Source organism: Python bivittatus, unplaced genomic scaffold (assembly GCF_059951505.1).
Source record: "Python bivittatus isolate LINGU-HERP-01145 unplaced genomic scaffold, Pbiv_v1 ctg000070_np1212, whole genome shotgun sequence".
Lineage (NCBI taxonomy): Eukaryota > Metazoa > Chordata > Lepidosauria > Squamata > Pythonidae > Python > Python bivittatus.
In genome coordinates, this window is record NW_028277034.1 from 6,742,573 (window position 1) to 6,763,739 (window position 21,167).

Consider the following 21,167-nt stretch of genomic DNA (forward strand, 5'->3'; position numbering starts at 1 on the left):
AATAATTTTGCTTAGTGAATTGGAAAGGTTCATATTAACCATCCATGTTAAGAAAACAGTATAGCAGAATTTAGAAAGGGCAATGGCCTTTTCAATTAATAGGCTTTGTTGAATTTTGTAATATATCTATATCTATATGATTTTTCTTTTATTTTTTCTGAAGCAGCTTAATACCCTGGAGAGTAGGGTTTTAGCAGCATCTTGATTCAGGAATTAACCATGAGGCTTGGGATGAAGACCATACTCCTATTCTTTTTAAAGAGAATAGCAGCCACACTTTAGCAGAAGTCCAAAGAATCTCTCCTTTCATTTGTACACATAAATCACAAAATAAAAGGTGAATGGAAACAATACTGCACCTTTTGATTAATTTGTTTCTAGAGTACTCTTACTCATGTCTGCCCAGAAATTAGTCCCTTCCAATTGATATAAATTGAAATGAGATAGCAACCAAAATGCATTAATTTTAGGAAGATTTAACCCAGGCCATCTTTTGTACCCTAAATCCCAAAACATGACACCATAATTAATAAAAATGCTGGTATATTTGATAGAATCTAGACATCCTAAACAACTTGGGATGTATATGAGAATGGCAATATTTAGCACCCTCTTAGGCTGCTGACTTGCCCTTGTATTTTTCCTATTAATTCCCCAAACTGAAACTAAAAATTAAGAGCGACTGCATTCTGAGTAGATTTTATTTTTTTATATTACTTGTTATAATATCTGAGGGACCACCTCTCCCGGATTACATCTGCCTGTCCCATCAGGTCTTGGCAGAGCAGGCATGCTGCAGGTCCTGTCTGCCAGAGACTTACATTTGGCAGGTCCCAGGAGGCGGGCCTTCTCTGCCATGGCGCCCGCCTTTGGACTCTTCTCCTCCCAGAAGTGAGATTAGCTCCATCCCTCTTAACGTTCCACAAGTCCCTCAAGACCTGGCTATGTGATCAGGCCTGGGGCTCCCAAGGGACCAGGGAGATTTTGTGATGGTTCCCTTATTAATTTTATCCCCTCCTGTTTTGTGTGCTTTTATAGTTTTTTATTTGGAATTGTTTTTATGTATTTCTTCTTTTTAATTGTTGTACCCCACCCAGAGTCACTTTGTGTGAGATGGGTGGCTATATAAATATGATAAATAATAATATGTTTTAGCATTAGCTTTAATTTATTAGGCTATCAAAGAAAAATATTGTGGTACATTTGGCTGTTATCTAGTGCTTTGTTTTAGCCCACTCTAAATCAGGAATTAGGGATAATGAAACTAAAAACTTTCAGCAGGAGCATTATGCACAAAACAGTCCATTGTTTACCTCTTGAACCATTCTTTATATCTAGTTAATACTGGAAAACTAGTTCACATAAAAATCAAAATCATATCATCTAATTATTGGCAATGAATGTGCAACCTAGCTCCATAGGAGGAAATATGAATGTAATGAAATTTCTGTCATATTAAGTGATCTGTCATAGCTTATTTATTCACTTATTCATATACCCAAGATACTAAATGAAGATAGGTATGTGACAGGTAATAAGCATGAACATGTCAATCAATTTATAGTTGTTGAATAGCTTGTCACACATTCTTGTATAAATATTGTTTCTTTAGTGTCTTCTCTCTGTCAGCTGGCTTTTAGTTACCAGACAAGCAGAACAGCTAATCTATTTTTAAGCTTGCAAATTAGAGAATAAAATTGTATTAATTATTTCTACTCAAATGGGATAGCTTACATATTAGTGAAGGTAACTTTAGACATGGCTAGGAGCTTAAGAATGTATGTTTTTTATTTGGTGTCTTTCAGGATCCTGTTAAAATGGTCATTTAATGGTAGCATCCCTCAAATTAGAATGCACTGTGTGAATTAATGTTGATAACACTCATTTTTTTCACTGTTTGGTGGTAAATGAATCCATCTTTAACTTGCAATGTTAACACAAAAGAATATATATGTATATATTTCGTATTTGCTGACCATGTAGTTGATGTAATTCCTTCCCTGCCCCCCAGTTCCATGTATTCAAACAAAAATCTTAAAATCTGGGAAAATAAGTACACTTTTCTGGGGCTATCAACATTTAACTGGCTTAGAAACTTTTCTTGAAGTTGATGAATAACAGTCCATTAGTAATTAATAGACAGGTTTTTATAGACTATCATATCTTTTTCCATTACTCTTAAAATAGGGCATCAGTTTTTCCCTTTGGTATACTAATACAGGTCAGGTATTTGAGCTTGAATTGCCTTAGTCATCCATTTTCTACTTGCAAAGCCATAAAGTAGCCAATTAATCATATGCAAGTAAATCTACAGCACCTTGTTTCTGAGAAAATAAGATTTCCTGTTTGTTTTCTCATCCAGAATATATAACTAAAAAGTAGGAATGAAGAGAGAAAATTCTTTTCTCCACTAAAAACAATTCTAATCAGTACTTTGACTGCTATTATAATACTTTGGGAACAGAATCACCTTAATGGTTTTTCTTTAATCCCAGTGCAAAATTTAACTGCTGTTCTGTTTATATAACCTACAATCTGGCATCTTAGTTGAAGATATATAAGACTCTACAGTACAAATTTCTTTTGCTTCAGGGGTACAGGTATGTATGACTGTGTGTGTTTTCAGCTGACATTCTTAGTGCTCAATAGTTCCTTGTCTGCAGCAGGATGTACGTTACAGCTTAAATGCTTATGGCAAGCTGGTTTTGCCTCGTGGAAACAACCAGTAAGACCGTGTGGAGCTGTTTCCTTGGCTTTTTAATATAGATGGTCCTCTATCTCTCTTGCTTTCTTGATAACTGTGATTGGACACTTTTTAGCAGAACTGCATACAAAGAGCTTGCTTGTGTTTTGGGTTGCTTAGACTGAGAAGCATGAGAAGTCTAGCTGCTTTAAAAGAGAGAAAGGAGGAGTTTTGCCCCTGGGAATTTTGCAGGTTGAAATGGTCTGAGAGCTCTGTCGACTGAAAGCTCCTCTGTTGTTCCCTGAAGAGCCATGGCTGAAACTAGCTGTTGCCTGGAGTTGTTCACTTTCTGTAATTCATTGCTGACACAACTATGCGTCAGCTGAGCCAGCAAGCAGTTGCACTCAGAGATCTTAGGGTGCAGTTTAGATCAGTCTTTTCCAAGTCCTGAAGGTTGAAACAGGTCTTTTTATTATTTTAAATTGGAAGTCTACTTTAATTCTGCAGTTTAGAAAAAGGAAAAAGAAATATTTATTTTAGTCTATTTATAAATCTCAAAGTGGCGCGTACATAGTGATTCCTTGGAGCTGGATGAACAAAGACAGTGATAGGCACACCATTTTTGAAACTGAGTCTGCTGCGTTACAGCTTGAAATTCCCCCGCACACTTCTCTGTGATATTTGGTGTGCTTTGTCCATTCATCACAAAAATTGCATCTATTTTTCCCATATTAGACAAAGGAAGGTAGGGGTCCGCAATTCCTGCTTCTGGGACTGAGATGGATTGAACTACCCCTAAGTGACCCATAAATGGATTAGCTCATTTATGGAACTCTGGATTTAGTCCTAGAAGTAGAGGGGATAGAACGGCTGCAGTTGATAGACTGAATTCTTAGGCTGCAATTCTGTATATATTATCTGGGTTACAAGTACCACTGAAGTCAGTGAGTCTTAGTAGACACAGAAGGTGATCCATAATTAATCAGGTGGTTGGTCCATCTCAAGTTAATATTGTCAAGAACTGTCAGCAGTGTTGTCATAAAGGATTTTTTTTTAGCCATGGATGAGTCTGGGACCTTTCACATACAAACCACATGCTGTACTACTTAGCCACAGTACATCTTATGCTGTACATAGAGATTATACAGTTGCTTCTTGATTAAATTCTATTCAAAACAATAAGGCTTAATCTTCAAGTATCTGATGGTAAGGAAGTGGCTGAAAAAGAGCTGGTGATGGACACCTTGTACTACACGTTCAAATAATGTTAACAGTCTGATCTACCAAGCTGCACTTTAGCTAAAAATATTTTGAATACAGTGCTCATGGTGGTCTTTTTATAAGCTAAGGACATATTAAGTCAGAAAAGTAATTGAAATTTGCATAGGCTTTTCCTAAATGCACCGAATCAGTATTATCCCTGTAATAAAAATCAGTAGGTAGAGGTTTAACAGGATCATTTGCTCAGTAGAAATATCAATATGAAAAAACACATGCAAAAACAGCTGGTGAGACTTCCAGAACAGCCACTTGCATCTAATAAAAGATATCAGTGATTTTAAAAAAGATGCTTTGTAGGGATTTTTATATGTTCTAAAATACCTCTTTTGAAATATTTTTACAGACCTAGTAGGAACTAGAGCTTTCAGATCATGAGGTTGACCACTGTTGTTTCCCCATCCTTAAAAAGAATGCACATTTCCATTTTGAGAAGCACACAAAAAAAAACACTATTGCTGAAGCCATACAAAAACTTGCTGGTTCAGTTTATATTCTGCAGGTAGAAACTTTAGGAGGCTAAGACAATTGTTCAATTTATCTTTGTTCGTAAATAAGGCTGTTCAGCACTTTGAGTTCAAAGCCACAAAGATGCTTCAGAATAAGGAAGGATGAGGACACTGCCCTCATCATCACCTTCTGAGAGAAACATCATCTTTTTCTGAGCTCTCATGGTAGCCGTGAGATTCCATGAATATCTGTGTTTGAGTTAAGGAGGCACAGACGGGGGAAAGAAGTTACTTCATGACCATGCTGTGTCAATACTTAATTAAAATGCAGATTGTTCTGGGGTTGTGCAGTTAACTGTTTGAGTCCTAGAAAAGACACAAATTCTTTAAGGAGGTACCAGCAGATGTAGAATGCACACCCATGCCTGCTTTGAAGCACATTTTTTCACTTTGGTCCACAGTGCTGGGCATCTCTGCTTGAAAAATACAGATTGCTTCTTCAATCCTGAAATTAGAAGATTTCATAGTCAGCAATGTCACATTACTTACATATTATTGCTGAGAAAACTTACCAAGAATCAAGCTCAACTCATGGGAATCTTTACCTTACCTTAATGAAATTAAGATGGTATTTCAAAACAAAGTTTTCTGAAATTTACATAAGTTCACATGTCCATAAATGGATACAATAGACTGGTTCAATCATCATGTTCTGATTCTTCATGGTTTTAGGTTTGGGAATATGCCAGATCCAAGCAATCACATTTGTTCCTTGTACTCTTGTGTTTTGAAATGTGTTTTACATCACAGTGTGGAAGTTGGGTCTAAACAAAGTTGCTTGATTCTTGTATTACTATTAATTTGTTTAAAGCAAGTCAGCATCATGCGGTGGTGACTTAAGAGCTCACAAAGCCCATTATATGTTGACGATCCTCTTAATTAATGGTTTATAGGTTCATAGTTATTGAGGCAGTATAATCAATTTGCTCTAAACTCATATGCCTGATTTAAAAAAAAATCAACGTGTTTTATAATAATTAGAACCCTGTGCTACAATATTCAGAGACTGAACATATTTTAATGTGAAATACCGACAATTTCATTAGAGTTTAAGAAATTAATTACAAATCAGGCAGTTCTTTCACTGCATCTATCACAACCACTCAATCCAGGAGTCCCTTAAGTGATTCTGCTATACATTGATTACAAAACTTGTCATGCCACCATTAGATCAGCATATCACGGTGATTGTGAGATACGTAAGAACAGTGTTTACCTTAGTTGTACACTGTGTGGTTAACAAACGATACAGATTTACTGTGAACCAAAAATACGCAGGCTGGAAACTAAGGCACACTTGGACCAAGGCCTCAAATTTTGGACAAGGAAGGCAGCAGTGAAGGAGAGGGTGAGTTACCATATATCTCTATTCTTCCCAAAGGAAGAAAGAGAGATCTAGCAGTCATTGTTGCTGGAGCTCCCACTCTAAAATGTATCAGTTCATTAATTTTACTTACTGATTTTTCTTTCTTAGGTGCTAAGTAGTAGGCAATTTTCAGTGGCTTTAGTGGCTTTGAGGAGACCATCATTCTGTAATTCATTCCATGGTGGTTTTTCCTTTCCCCCGTTCTCTTACTCCACAAATTGGGTTTTTTTTTCCTTATTCTTATTCTTATTATCTTGGATCCTCAAATTAAAATGCAAATGCTGACAGTATTGTTTCTCCAATTCAGTGTTAAAACAAGAATCTCATCTCATATGTTTCTTTGCCTGAAACATCAGAGAGTGGGGAATAGATTAGTGGGTAGCTACAACAGAGTTACCCTATATGAGATGGCTTGTGCGATTACTTTAAAATAAGGCTACATGTGTGATATAGATTTTGTTCTTCACCACCCTATCTAACAGCCTGTCAGTTGGAAATCTAGCTGGGAGTGTGATGTTTGACTGGAATGTTTCACCCATAAATGCTTCCCTGCCGCAGTGCACGAGAATGACACAGCCCCTGAAATCTGTGTGACTCCACCCTGTTGGTGTTCCATAAGGCCTTGAAGACATGGTTGTTTGCCCAACCCTTGGATTAAGATGGTTGAGGCCCCCAGTTGAATGTGGTTTTGTCTGTGTTTTTGCATCAAGCACACAAATCCCATCCTGTTGTGTTTTCTTTTGTGTTTCTATTGCTTATTACATTGTAAGCCATCCAGAGTTGGTTTGAAGTTAGGCGGTGCCTAAATTTAGTTAATTAAAGAAGGGATAATAGGCATGACTGTATGGTCTGTGTATTAGTCACTAGTGCCTATACAATGTTACTCTGACAGCAGTTAGTACGATCAAAAGCATTATCCACCTTTATTGCATTTGGGTCTCTATTTTTGGAACCAGTTTTAGATAAAGATGAAATGATTTAAAAATACTCTGAAAAAAAATTAAGGGAAAAACTTCTTTGGAGAAATACATATTTTATTAAACTATTGTTTCTGAAATATAATTTTAATATTTTTACAAAGTCATCCTTTGATAATATGTACATATCCCCAAACAAAACTACCAAAGAACTAAAAATAGGACTTTTTTCAATCCGCCTAGCTTATTAGAATTCAGATTAATTACAGTTATAATCAAAATTTGAACATCATGTTCCAAAGACTAGAATATTTTTTCGCTTTGTTTCAGTCATCGCTTCTAATGTATGGTCCATTAAACTTCATTTTCATGCATTTCTGAGAAATGATTGCAGGTTTTGATTTCCATTACAGAATCATTAATAATATTAATAAGAGTTCTCATGAATAAGTACACTTAAGGAAGGTTATCCAGGGAATGATAGTTTTATAATTTGTTAATGGAATAAAATTGGCATTTGAAAGCTGTGTCATACTGAAACAAATTAATTACCTTTTTTTTTTTTTTCCAATAATCACTTTGACTTGTATACTTCAGGCAGGCAGGAGAAATGAACTATCCACCCCCCTCTCCGAGCAATCAAGTTTATTATTTGGGAAGTACTGATTTTTAAAAATCTTACAAGCGCAGGCATAATTAGTTCTTTAGCTTAATCTTTTCCTTCTGTAACACGACTGTATTTGTTAAAGCCCTACTTTTTTATACCATTTCTACAACATACAAGTTATATTCTGATTCTGATTTGCAATTATATATAAGGGGAGAATTTGAACTATAATGTTAGTTACTTAGAAGGGCACTTTCAGCATCTGTTAATCACTGGTGGATTGTTTTTGTTTGACTCTATCTGTGGCTTATATGATTTTGCAGATTATTGTACAATCAGCCCCTTATAAGCCTTGGGAATTTATTTTACAATCAGCCTTAAGTATGTTTGCTCTGTGAAGGGTAAACTGCTATTTAGAGTCACTGTTTACAATACCTGCAAAGAAGGATGGGAATATATTCCTTGATTCAGTCCTGCATGCAGATATTACAGAAGCATTTCCATCTAGGCTTTGAAGAGATCCTGAAAAAAGCTTAGTGGGATCAGACCTGGTTAATACTTGAATGGGAGATACCAGGCAAGACTAGAGACTGAAAGAAAACTTTCTAGAAGACAACAATAGCAAACCCTATTATTGCCAATAAAACTGTACAGACATGGAGATGTCCTGGCAATCACCTGAAGTCAAACTCAGCTAGAAAAAGTCTTTAGTTTTACTTTTTTTAATCTGTCCCTATGTAAAGGCAGGCTGCAGATGGTTAGTCACCCTCCAGAGAGTGGGTCTGGCTTAATAGTTTTTCCCTCTATTTCTCAGTAGGAGACACAAGTCTTATACCACCTTCTGTCCCTGCAGTTTTTATATTTTAAAGGTTGAGGAAGATAAAATATTATATTACTTTTTGTTATCTGATCTAATCTTACTTAAGTTAACTGAAAACTTTAAAGGGATTAACATGTTTTGGGTGGCCTTTGTAGTTGCCAAGGAGGACTTGCAAATCACAAAGCATGAGGGTTGGAAGCTACCTTGGAATCTGCTGTGTAGCAGCCCCAGCACCAGCACCATCTAGCGCTTGCTTATATAGCTTCAATAAAGCAGAATCTACAACTTCCAGAAGCCGTCTGCTCCATTGTTGAGCAGCTATTGTGTTAGGAAATCTTCCTGATTTCCACTTGAAATCTGCTTCTTTGTAATTTAAACCCGTTGTTACTTGCCTTATCTTCTCCAGCAACTCTGAGTAATTCTGCCCTGTCTTCTACATGACAATATTTCAGATGCTTGAAAACAGCTATAATGTCTCCCTGAAGGCTAAGCGTACTCAGTGCCTCCAACTATTCAAAAGGTTTTCCTTCCAGGTCTCCTGTCATCTACATTTTTTTCTCTTCTGGATGTGTTCCAGTTTCTCATTGTCCAGTTTGTCAGTGTCATTCTCTTGAACTCCAAGATGACCAAAGAGGTAAAAGCCGTGGAAAATTTGGAAGTCTCCAGATTTCTCATGGCTTTACCTCTTACCTTTGTTTAGGATCAGATTTGGGAAAGTTAATCCCCTCATTTCCTCTTCAGCTGTTTTGAAAATGAAAGGGAAAAAAAACGCTGAGAAATTTTATGGGTTTGGCCCACTTCTGCATGTGTGTGTGTGTGCGTGTGCACAGTTTTGGCCAAGTTGCTTTTTTCCAAGAGATTATCTTAGTAATTAAGAGTCTCCCATTATGTCTCACCTCTCCTAGACTGGCTGGTTGGCAGACTATAGCACACTCCCACAATAATATCTTATGGTTTCCCCTTCCTTGTCTTCTTACTCAAATACACATGTCAAGAAACCTGTGCTCAAATTTTGGGTGCCAATATGAGTCCTTCATATATAACACCACCCTTTCTCCCTCTCCTTTTGGGTGGCCAGTTTGTTTTGCTAGGTTTTTCAATCTTTGCATGCTTTTCATGAGTTTTGTCCCACCAAATCTCAGTATTGCTTATTAAATAATTGGCTTCCTATATTAAGACACCTGGTTCTTGCTTTTTGTTCTCCGTGTTCAGTACATTTGTATAAAGACACTGAAATCTTGTAAATTGACCTATTCCTACCTGTATTAGGTGCTCATTATTTCTGTGCCTTCACATGCCGCGTACCCCACATCGCCAAATACTTCTTTTTAGACTATTTACTGGGCTTACTTCTCTTCATTCCCCATAGGATTCATAAATTTACATTATTCCCGATATAAATGCAGCCCATTTTTTAACCAAAAGTCTATCTTGAAAAATGCATTCCATTATTTTAAAAAATACAAACCATTTCCTCTGGCACTATCAATGGAGCCCGTTGCCCACTAACGGTTTTCTGTCTCTTCCTAGGGCACATCCTTTGATAGTAAGGAATGAATAAAACACTATTTGTATCCCAGCTCCTTCAGCCTTCTCCCAGTATTTCTCAGACTAATTGTTACACACTTTTTAGAGCCCAAGGAAATGGATAACAATTTGCAAAACCTTACTAAAACTATATAGAGTCTATACGTTCCTCCATTATTGGTAAAACTGGCTAGTGACCTCTGCTGTCATCAAATAGTTGTTAAGTTAATTAAGAATCTCCCATCCTAGTGGAGTTAAATTGGGGACTCAAGTGAAAGCATCCAATTGTTGAGATTTCTGTAACCTAATCCCTTTTCCCTTTCAATAAATCTAATTAAAGACATTTTTCAAAAATCATGTTTACTTTTTCCAAGAACTTGTCTCACTGTGTCAGTTGTTCCCATGTGGATCAATTGGAAGGGATATTTGTCAGTGGGCTTAAAGAGTCTTGGGAATCATATCCCAAATGTATATACCAGGAGGGCAATTTCTTTCCCTTGATCAGTGGCCAACAGGTAGTTGCTTCAGTCTCTTTCAAAAGGGAAGTCTTAGTTCACTGTCACCATCACCAACAGCTACTTTTTCCTCTTCAGAATTAGAAGCAAGAATTCTTCCCTGTGCAGACCCAGAAACATCAACAATGAAATCCTGAAATCTATTTTTATAATCTCTTCCAGATAAGACTTCTTATTGACAGGTTTGAATCTTTGTGTCACATTGCTCCATCCCCTCTGCTGGGCTTCCTTCGCAAAGGCTTCTTTTGTCCTTCTGTGAGCACTTCCTTTGTCTGATTCCGGAATTCCCCATCTTATTTGATAACTAGGGTTCAGAGAGTCTTGCCTGAAGCCCTGTTACCTTCTTTTTCAGGAATGTGATCATCCAGCAGTTGTAACATGTATAGTTCTTGCTTTTGGGAGGAAAACAAACATGGCACATCCTCTGCAGGTCACAGGAAAGTTCCTCCTATCTCCTTGTTCCTCTGACAAACAACATATAACAAAAAAGTGTCTCCTCTGTCAAATTTCTATTTCCCTGTTTCTTTACTGAGCAGATTCAGTTTGGTCCTTTGGTGGGTTAAGAGATCTTGACTGGATGTAGTAGCCAGCCAAAGTTTGACTTCACCATGTCTTGTCTCCTTGCTCTGGCAAAAAGAGACAGGTCTTCTGAAATGCTGAGCTTGAGCACAAAATCCAGTGCAATTATAGGGAAATTCTTCCAGCTGTTTTGCACTGCTAAGAATAAATAGGATAACAGCTAACATCAGATACTTTTTTTAAAAAAATGGGGAAAAGTATATCGATTCTGAAGTGTTTTTAAAACTCAAGGCCACATCAGAAGTCCCTTCTTTCATTCTTTTTTCAGATGTCAGCATGTCATAAGGAAGTGTCCTTTATGGTTCTCCAATAATGGAAGAAAAGGAAGAGCTCACTGCAATTCTGCATTCTGTCCAGAACCATCATAAATGAATGAATGAATGTTCATTCCCCTTTGTTTGGGGGGGGGGGGGGAATTAAAACTATTTTTCAGGGCATGGTCTCGCCTTCAAGGTAAAGGCATGGCCCTGGCTTATTGCTGTGTTTCAGAGCCAATGAATGAAAATAGAGTATGATGGGCTTCCTTTCTGCTTTCTTGGTCTTCCTCTCTAGTGAAAATGGGGCTGCTTGGTCTGTATTATGCATGACTGACATTTCAAACTCAGAATACATATTACTATATAGGTAAATTAGTAAATGGGAGCAGAAGACTAGAAACAGAAGCTTGACCTGGCAAAGTATATATACTTAGCAGAAGCAAAACTGAGTCAGATCAAAGATTTCAGCCAGACTTTTGAATGAAAAAAATGCCTTGTTCTATCTTCTTTTGTAGCTTTGCTGAAGAAGCGCCAGAACTTGTTTTGCATGCCAGAGGACAAATGAGATTTCTGTGACCAGGTGTCTTCTTATCTATCCTCATGTTGCAATTAAACTGTGGTTCAAATAACTACTCAAATTTGGGAATATGGTATTCAATGCTTTTCACATGGTAATCTATTTTAAAAATCAATGTAAGCTTTAAACCCTGATCTTTTTTTAAAATAAATGAACTAGGACAGATTTCATACTGCAGATCACACCCAGCCCATCCAGGTTATCAGTTTTCCATTCCCCCAACTAGGTTTACTTTGGAAAAAACAATTATTTGAAATAATCTAGGTGTTTTTTCCCCCAAGAAAATCAACAAGTCACAGAAACATTGAACAATCTTCTATACATTAATTTTCTCTGCAAATATTCTCCTCCTGTGTCAGTACAATGTGAGAAAACTGAGAACTGGGCACTTGAAGAGATTTTAAAACAGTCATGCCTATGTTCCTTCTTTCCCCCCTCCTCAAAAAATGTTTGGACTGAAAACATGAAGTATGTGTGTTTGTGTGGAGGGAGACTAGGAGAGTTGTTACCATTTCTTCAGATTTGCATTCGTAATCTTTTTTTATTATTATTATTTATGGTGTATTTTTAATATTCATTCCCCTGCAATCATTGTGGAGCAGTTTTCAAAATAAAATAAAACATTACAGAAATTACGAAAAAGCATGTGTGTTGAAAAGAAGGTAAAATCGGGGGGGGGAATAATCCATTTCATTTATGTTGAAAAGACCTGGATGAGGAGATAAGAATCTCATGGGTATCAAAGATGGAAGGAGAGTATTTCAGAGAAACGATGCTATCAAAGAGAAGGACTACCTGGGAAAAACCAAAATAGGACCCTTTGTAGATTCCACTGCAGAATGTCAATCTTCATGATATCCTGATGCTAATTGTTTAGGGCTCTGTATGCCAAAAATTAAAAAGTGAACTTGGCTTGTGAGTCAATTCAGTCTCTGAAGAGACCAAAATATAAAATGATTGGCCAGTGTCCCCACTTGGCAACTTGCCCACCTGCATTATGCACCAAGCCCAGGTTCTGGATCACATCAGGTGCATAAGAGTAATCTAAATGAGAGATTACCAGTGCATGGACAACATCAGTTAGGTTATCCTTATCCATGAAAGAAGATAGTAGGTATAACACCTGAAGCTGAGTATAGGTGTTCCTGGCCACTGAAGAGCACCCTCAAACTATGTACTTGAGGGTTTTTTGTCCTGAAGGAAAACATTTAGAACATAATGGGCCCTGCTAAACTGAGAATGCAGTGGAGACTACAGAGTAATTGCCTTTTGAAGCCTTCATTGCTCGTCTCAGGTCAGAAATGCAGGAACTGGAAGGGAGATAATTATTAATCTAAATTTTAAAAAATTAAGAACTTTAATAAACATATAGATTTATATAATTCTTGCCCAATGCCTTCATTGCTACACAATAAGCATAATTATAACATGAGTCTCATAACAGTTCCTACACTTTATTCAGTCAGTCAGTCATTGATTCATTGGCTGTCCAGCTCCCAAACAACTCTGGGACACTTAGAAAAATCTAAAAAAACTATGTATAAAAAAAATACAAAAGACCAAAACAAAATAAAATGAAGCAAAAAAAACAAAAACAAGGCCTGGGAGAACAACCAAGTCTTCAATAATGGAATAATAGTGGGAGCCATACAAATTTCTTGAGGGAGATCATTCCAAAAGACAGTAATTGCAACAGACACTTTCAGCTGTCTACTAACCTATTTCATTGCTTGTGGTTTTCCAGAAAATCAGGCAGTTGTATAGAAACAAAAAATATCTAAATATATTTCAGTTAAATATTGTTCCTCAGCTTTCTTCTAAAAAGGGTTTGTCTGACTTGGAATCAGATTTATAAACAGCATCATGCACAGAAAAATTATTTGTTTTGTATTTGTGGTTTCCTTTATCAAGAGAGAATGACTAAATGATTCATTTTGCTTGGCTGAGGCTTAGTCATCTCAAAGCTCCTCATGATAATAATTAATTCAACAACACCAGTCAAGTTGGAACAAGTGCAAGAAACTTTAACATAGGAATAGAGTTTTCTGAAAAGGTTCAGATAAATTTTAATTTAGGTTTTCTTTTTGTTTTTTAGTGAGACTCTACCGGAGGGATAAAAATGTATTACTTTGGAGAAAAAATATTCCCTTGTACAGAATGGATATTTCTTTAGAGTAAGAGAAGAGACATGTTAAAAATAAATATAACTTTAAATTGAATATTATTATAATTTGGTTGGATCCAAGGAGATTCCTGATGAAGTACCAAAAGAATTCTAAAAATCGTCTCCAGAGGGACATGAAACAAGTTCAAGATTATGTTGGATGCTGTATCGAACACTCTATACCATAAATCTTCTCCTTAGCAGGATGACCTCTTTTCCATCTAACAGCTTAATAAGCTTCTCTGCAAACATTATACATTTTTCCCATCTCTTGCAGCCCAACAACCTGCTTATTACTTTTCAGATGCACCTTTCTGCTGCTGCTGACTTTCTCTCTCATAGATAGTAGAAACAAATGGACATATCACAGTTGTGAAAGAATTGTGGAATGGTGATTTTTTTTTTTACTTGTATGATGCTTTGATTTCTTTTTTTTAAATACAAGCTTGATACTGTAGTGATCTGAAGTTGTGACCCATGCAAAGTAGGAGGTAAATGTCTGCTGTCCATGCCAAGCAAAAGAAGGCAGTAGAGATCACATTTTTCCCCTTTATGTTGTAGATTCCAACATCTGTCCTTTGACTGTAATGGTGATCGAATCTGTAAAATGTAATAGGATTTAATTACATAGAGTCTGCCTACCCAAACAAACTTGGATAAACAAAGTCATTTTCATATTAGTCTGTCAGTTTGGATACTTGATACTGTAACTCTGGAAGATTAAAATATATTTGCACTACTCTCCTAATAGAGCTGTTTATCTGAGTATTCTCTGCAGATTTGTCACTAAGCTGTCACTAGTCTCATTTGCTTTGAGTGGTGATTTTTGCACATTTCTTCAAATCTGCACAATATGGGTTGTGTTCTCTGTCTGTATAATCTGCTCGTTACTTCAAACCCTCACATTTCTCCTGCCCTGTTCATAATAATGGTTGAATCAATGCCCATCACAGTAATTTAAATCCTTTGGAGCTTAGCCAAACCTCAGTGCAGATTATCCAAAGTGATCCCAGAGTGTTCTGCATGTACTAGATGTTCTGGGATCTTCCATTTTTCTGATTTGATTGTCAGGGTTCACCTCCTGTCTGTACCAGCTAAACTACAGTTTCTTTTTACCTTGTCATTCCTTATCCTTTCATGTCTTTTTACCATCTCTTGACCATCTTCTCATAAGAAACAAACAACAGCTATTGTGGGCCAGGGATTTGTGTTTCTACTGTACCCTGGCTCCCTTTAGTTGTAGTTGTTGTAAAACAATGAAACATGTGCTGAACATTAAGAAAACCTTGGAATAACATTGTGCTGTCTGATTAATATGATTTTGGATCCATATTTTCATAAGGTCACAATAGACTGCAGATAGTTGAAACAACTGTGTGGTGCGAAACAGGAACCTGAGAAAAAGAGAAAGAAAATAGAGACTACTGAATGATGGAGTTAGAGATAGTTACTAAGAGAAGAACCAATCAGTAAATCAGTCCTGGACCATATAAAAACAGATTGCTGCTTTTCGACAATGGTCATTGTTGTTTGGGCATGTGATGTGAGATTTGGTTAGGGTTAGTTGATAAAAATAGATAAGGTGAATGGATAGAACCAAAGAAATTACTGGAATGTCCTTAGAAGGGTTACAAATTATTACTACAGGTAGTTCTTGACTTAAGGCCATTCACTTAGCAAACATTCAGAGTTACAATGGTGCTGAAAAGAGTGACTTACGACCTGTCCTCACACTTATGACTGTCACAGCATCCCCATGGTCACATGATCAAAATTAGAGTGCTTGGCAACCAGCATGTGTTTATGATGGTTGCAGCATCCCAGGGTCACATGATTGTCATTTGCAACCTTCCCGGGAGCTTCAGACAAGGCAAGTCAATGAGGGAAGCCAGATTCATTTAACAATCACATGCTTTGCTTAACAACTGTGGTGATTTGCTTAACGACTGTAGCAAAAAAAGTCATAAAATTGGGCGCATCTCACTTACCAACCGCATCACTTAGCAACAGAAGTTCCAGTCCCAATTGTGGTCATAAGCCAGTGACTGCCTGTAGTGTCAAATCAGTAAAATTCTAACGATCATCTGTCTATGCAGTCAATAGGAGACAAACCTGAGTTGACACCAAAGTAACTATTAACTTGACATTTAATATTGAATTCCTACTAACGTAGGAATGTACTACTAATTCTGTAGTACAATATTAGAACAATCCCATATCTCACAAGCAAGGTGTCATTAAAAAAAGGGGGGATCTGCTGTATATCTAAACATTTTTCAATTTAAAGAATGTTATGTTCTTTCTGTATTATCTTCAAAGATCTTATATAGTGTATTGAGATGTGTCCTGTCAATCAATACTAATTTTAAGTTCTACACCCAGTTCTTGTTGGCTTGCTTTCTCTTAGCTTGCATCTCAATCACTCTTTAATACCTCCTATTTAGCATAGATTGTTCCATGCATAGTATGGTTGTGATATTCCCATCCACATCACAGCTACTTAAATCGTAAAATCTTATGGTGCTTAGACAAACCTAGGAGCAACCTAATCAAAGAGATCCCAAAGTTCTCTCCTTGTACCAGACATCATGGGGATCTTCCATTTTAAGATGCGATTACAGGATCAACAGCTTTCTGAGCTAGCTACAACTCTTTTTGATCTCTTTATTTTATATATTTTCTTGCATTCTACTCATCATTTCTTTCATCTTTAAGTGGCAGGACCTTCATTTGCATTCCCTATACATGTATGCGTGTATGTATGTATGTAAGTTGAAAGGCTTCAGACTGAACTTGCTCTAAACAATAAATTTATTTTGGACTATAAGAAAATATGAGATGATGTGAATTAGTGCTGTCTGAATAGTGGGATTCCAAATCGGTAGTGTTATAAAGCCAGAATAGTCTTTACCAAGTCAAATCCCCCAAAATGTAGGGTCACCTCATTGAACACCAGGGTTGATTTGTTTGATCTAGTTGCCTAGGCGTCCCCTTCCTCTGCATTCTTCCCAAAGCTATGTGTTCTGTAGTAGAGGACAACCATCCGAGAAAGTGTACAGTGTCTGCACTCCCCTGTTAGAACTTCCAAACAATCTCAAGGACAAACATGTAGCTTTGGATCATTTTCCTCAATAAATCAATGTACAAGTATAATGTTTTTGACTTATTTGTTTAATTGGGTTCTCTTTATCAAGTTTTGGAACTTCTGTGCAGAACAGATCACACTTTGGGTCAGATTTGTACAGAAATTTTGAAAATTCAAAAGGGTTCACAAACTTTAAAGCACCACTGTAAATTTAGATACTGTTGCAACTTGCTGTGGTATAGGGGTGAATATTAGAAGCAGTTGGATAAGGCTGATCATATGGATCTCTCCAATTGAATATTTTTCATTTTTCTGCATAAAATAACATCATGTTGCTATTTGTGAGTACATGATTGGCAAGATCTGTTGCTAGAGATGAATCATCTTTAGTTCCTGTGGCAAGATTCAACTGGGTTGACTGAGTTACAACATGACTTGGCTTTTTCAGGATGAAGCCTTTATCACTGATGAGATCAAATTGTAGATACTGCAGAAGAGCTGTGTTAGTCTATGACAGCAAAAAAATTAGGAGTCTGGTACACTTTTTCCAACTAAGCTTTTGTAAGCTTATGCCTTTTAATAAAGTTAGTTAGTTGGAAAAGGTGCTACCAGACTTCTCCTGATCAAAGTAGAGTTCAGTAGATACTTTGGCATCCATATAGCACAGTCTTCGTCTAAGTTAAGGTCTCATATTGCCCCAACATTACTTTTTCCATTATACAGGGAGAAACTAATTACAGCCAATGAATAAAAATTGCAAATTGTCTGGACTGATTGTCTGGAAATATTTTGTGTATCAAAGAGGTGATAATTTCCTCACTGGTCTGACAGACATAGTTCCCTCAAGTTCATTCAGACAGTACCTGCTAGCTTCAAAACACTCTTTTTCTTCTAAGTCATCTCATTGTGGAATTTTTGAAAGAAAATAAAATCTGACAGTATAATATTATATCAATGATAATATACATATATTATATTTAGGATGTAAAGACTTTTCTGTTTTGTAATTAAAAATATGCAGGTATTAATTTGAATTGGTTGTACTGTATAAATGACAATTTGACCTGCATTAATAACTTTGCTTTGCTTGATTCATAGCAATTAGTAGTTTTTGTCTAAGAAAACAGGACCATTTTTGCATGAAGAACAAAAGCTAACTGGATGAAAATATGTGCAGGATACAAAAAAATTGTAATTTTTTTTCCCTGTCTTACTTGGTTTTCATATTGTTTCATCGCTACTATTTTTATAAACTGTTTTATACAGTGACATCTGGTGGTAATTCAGACATTTTTAAAATAGCATTTGAAACTGAATTTAAACCTTTTTAAAACTAAATATGACAGTTGGGGTTTTTTGTGGATTTTTTAAGTAAGTGAGATACCATTAGAAACAAGTTTAAAAACGGTTCTGGGGTTGAATTGAACCAGCCATTCATTCAGAGTTCATGTTGGCTTGTAGTGAGTTTTCCCTGATGTTTATTATCCCTGTCCTCTCTTTGTACTAAATGGCCTCTTCCCCTTTCTGAAACATGCTTTCATGGGAAAGAGGTAGCTGGGAACAACAAAGGGAAGGAAAGATCTGAATTCTTGGTGACTGATTGTAGTTCAGCTCAGTACACCTGATGGTCAGACTTTTTTGGCATTAGGAGCACTGAAAATATATTAACCAATAAGATTATTAGTTCTGTTTGTAGATAGCTGAAGCATTGGAACTGAAGCAAGAAAGAAGCATAGTGAAAACCAAATGTGGGGAATGGTTAGTTGTTAACGTATAGGTATAGCCAGACCTTCTGAATATGTAGCTTAATTTATTCAATTTTATTTTTTTATGAATTTATAAACTCTTTAGTCAGTTTTTACCCTGAGCAGTGTACAGAAGCCACAGTCATAGCCAATACAGTAATAATAATACTGTATAAAATAACAGAAATACAACATATCATTTCTGCAAAAAATAATGAATATAATATTCCCAGCACTGGGAACACTATAGCACTGAAGTCCCAAACACTCTTTGGATCACCAAGTTTTTACAAGCTTCTGGGAGACCAAAAAAGTGGCAGCTATTCTTGTCTTGGGTCAAAGTGTCCAGAGAGGAGAGCACCTCCCTCCCCCACCCCCCATGCCTGCTTTTAGGCTCTTTCCTGTTGTACCACTCAATAAATGGGGACCTTCACTAGGCAGTTCCTATGACCTGGGATTGGGCCCATGCCTATATATATAAGCAGAGAAATGGGAGGGACTATTTACTCAGATTTCTAGAGGAGGATTAACCCAGGAGTTTCTGAAGAGTATGGCTCACAGTTTGTAGTACCAGTGCACATTAAGGTATTTGTTCATTTCCTGCTTTTGGAAGTGGGAATGGAGCAACTCTGTTGGCAATCTATGCATCATTGCAGCTCAAACCTTAGTTGGGAAGTATTTGATGTATACAATGATATGTAGATTTAATTGTGCTGGTTTTCCTCTTGTTTTTCATAATGCTAATCCACAATAATTGGCTGAATATGATTCACTTTTTATTTCCCGTCTGTAATTACCTCGTTTTGGATATTGTACTTTATATAAATATAAGGAGCTTCATTTTTTTCTTTACAAAATACCAAAAATAGTTTTGACCTGACCTTGTAGGGAAGAAAAATGTTAAAAAGCTTAATCAAGTAGATCTGATACTTCATACAAAGAAGATGTAATATTTATATATATTTTTTCTCCATCTCCTTTCTAAACAGGTACAATAGTAACTGTTGACCTGCTTGATCGAGAAACTACTTCTCACTACTGGCTAACTGTTTATGCCACCGACCAAGGTGTTATTCCTCTGTCTTCCTTCATTGAAATCTACATAGAAGTTGGAGATGTTAATGACAATGCTCCACAAACTACTCAACCTGTTTATTACCCAGAAGTTATGGAAAACTCACCCAAGGACGTGTCAGTCATCCAGATCGAAGCCTTTGATTCAGATTCAAGCTCTAATGAAAAGCTCACTTACAAGATTACTAGTGGAAATCCACAGGGATTCTTTCACATAAATCCTAAAACTGGTAAGTAGCTGCCAGATGTTATTTCCCGAACTTTACATCAGTAAATTGATTCTTCAGATTTTTAAATATAAATTTAATTGGAGAAAATCATTTGAGATTTTGAAAGGTAATTTGTATCTGTATGAACAATACGTGGGTAATATTAGGGCTGTTATTTCAAAACTGATTGATATATTTGCCCAAATTGGCGAAAATGCTTTTATTGGAAATGCTGTCAGAAACTTGTGTTTGAACATTTTCTGAATAAAATACAGAGGAAGACTTTCAAAGTATCTTATTTTCAACCACCAATTTGCTGAATTATGGTTAGTTTGTATTTATTTCACAAATATATACTGTCCCATTAATGCAGACCTAAATGTCTTGGATTTAATTTGCCACAGGAAATAAGTATATGGGAGCACATGGGGTAAGGTATAGTCCAAGTCAGGATTAAGTGTAAATCTGTACTGGTCATTAAGTCTTGAAAGTAGATAGCTGTTTGTGTATTTCATTGTTTAGGTCCTTGAATCCATCAAATCCAGCTATCTAAAAGGCTGGGTTATCCCGTCCCATTCATTTCTCAGTCAGTTTTTTTTTATTTCTTTACACCTTTTGTCAAGAAATCGGTGAGTTAAGGTGAAATATGCCATGGACAGTGTATTGCAGCTCTTTAGTTCAGCGTTTTTCCCCCAGTTCTATCTGCTATCTTGCAGTCCTGTATGCCTTATTCACTTGTCTTGTACGGGGGCAATTTTTTTATTTGGGTATTTCATTTGGCTAGATATTGGCTAACTTTTTCTACAGAATTTTCCAGATTTCATGAATCTTCTATATCAGACATATTTGATCACTTCCAGGAATAGATTTATGAGTTACCTGGTAGTTTTTATGATTTACAAGAATGATTAGCAAACCTGTTAGGTATTTCATTCTAAAAATCTGTACAATAGTCCTCATTTAAGGCACACTCATTCAGCAACCATTCAAAGTTATGGTGGTGCTGTATGAAGGGACTTACAACTGGTCCTCAAAGTTCTGGCCATTGCAGAGCCTCTGCAGTTACATAAACAAAATTTGGGCCCACCCGCATTTATGACTGCCTCAGGGCAGTTGGCAGCAGTGGGTAAGCAGGCAGCCAAAAGGGCAGAGATGGGGGGCGAGATAGGCAGGTGGGGGAATTCCAAAGGAGGCAGTCCCTTACTTTACCAAGGCTCCGGCTGGGGCCAAGCTAGGAACGGGTTGGATCAGAGTG

The 21,167-nt window shown here is 36.6% G+C and overlaps 1 protein-coding gene across 2 annotated transcripts in view; it reads left to right on the top strand.

The window, feature by feature from the left end:
- The window catches only part of FAT1 (FAT atypical cadherin 1), a 120,652-nt gene that overhangs the window by 24,083 nt on the left and 75,402 nt on the right, over window positions 1-21,167 (top strand). For both annotated transcript variants that reach the window (XM_007432660.4, XM_015888834.3), the window contains exon 3: window positions 19,619-19,933. In XM_007432660.4, the coding sequence (XP_007432722.2) occupies window positions 19,619-19,933 (315 nt within the window). The remainder of the gene's footprint in view (window positions 1-19,618; window positions 19,934-21,167) is intronic.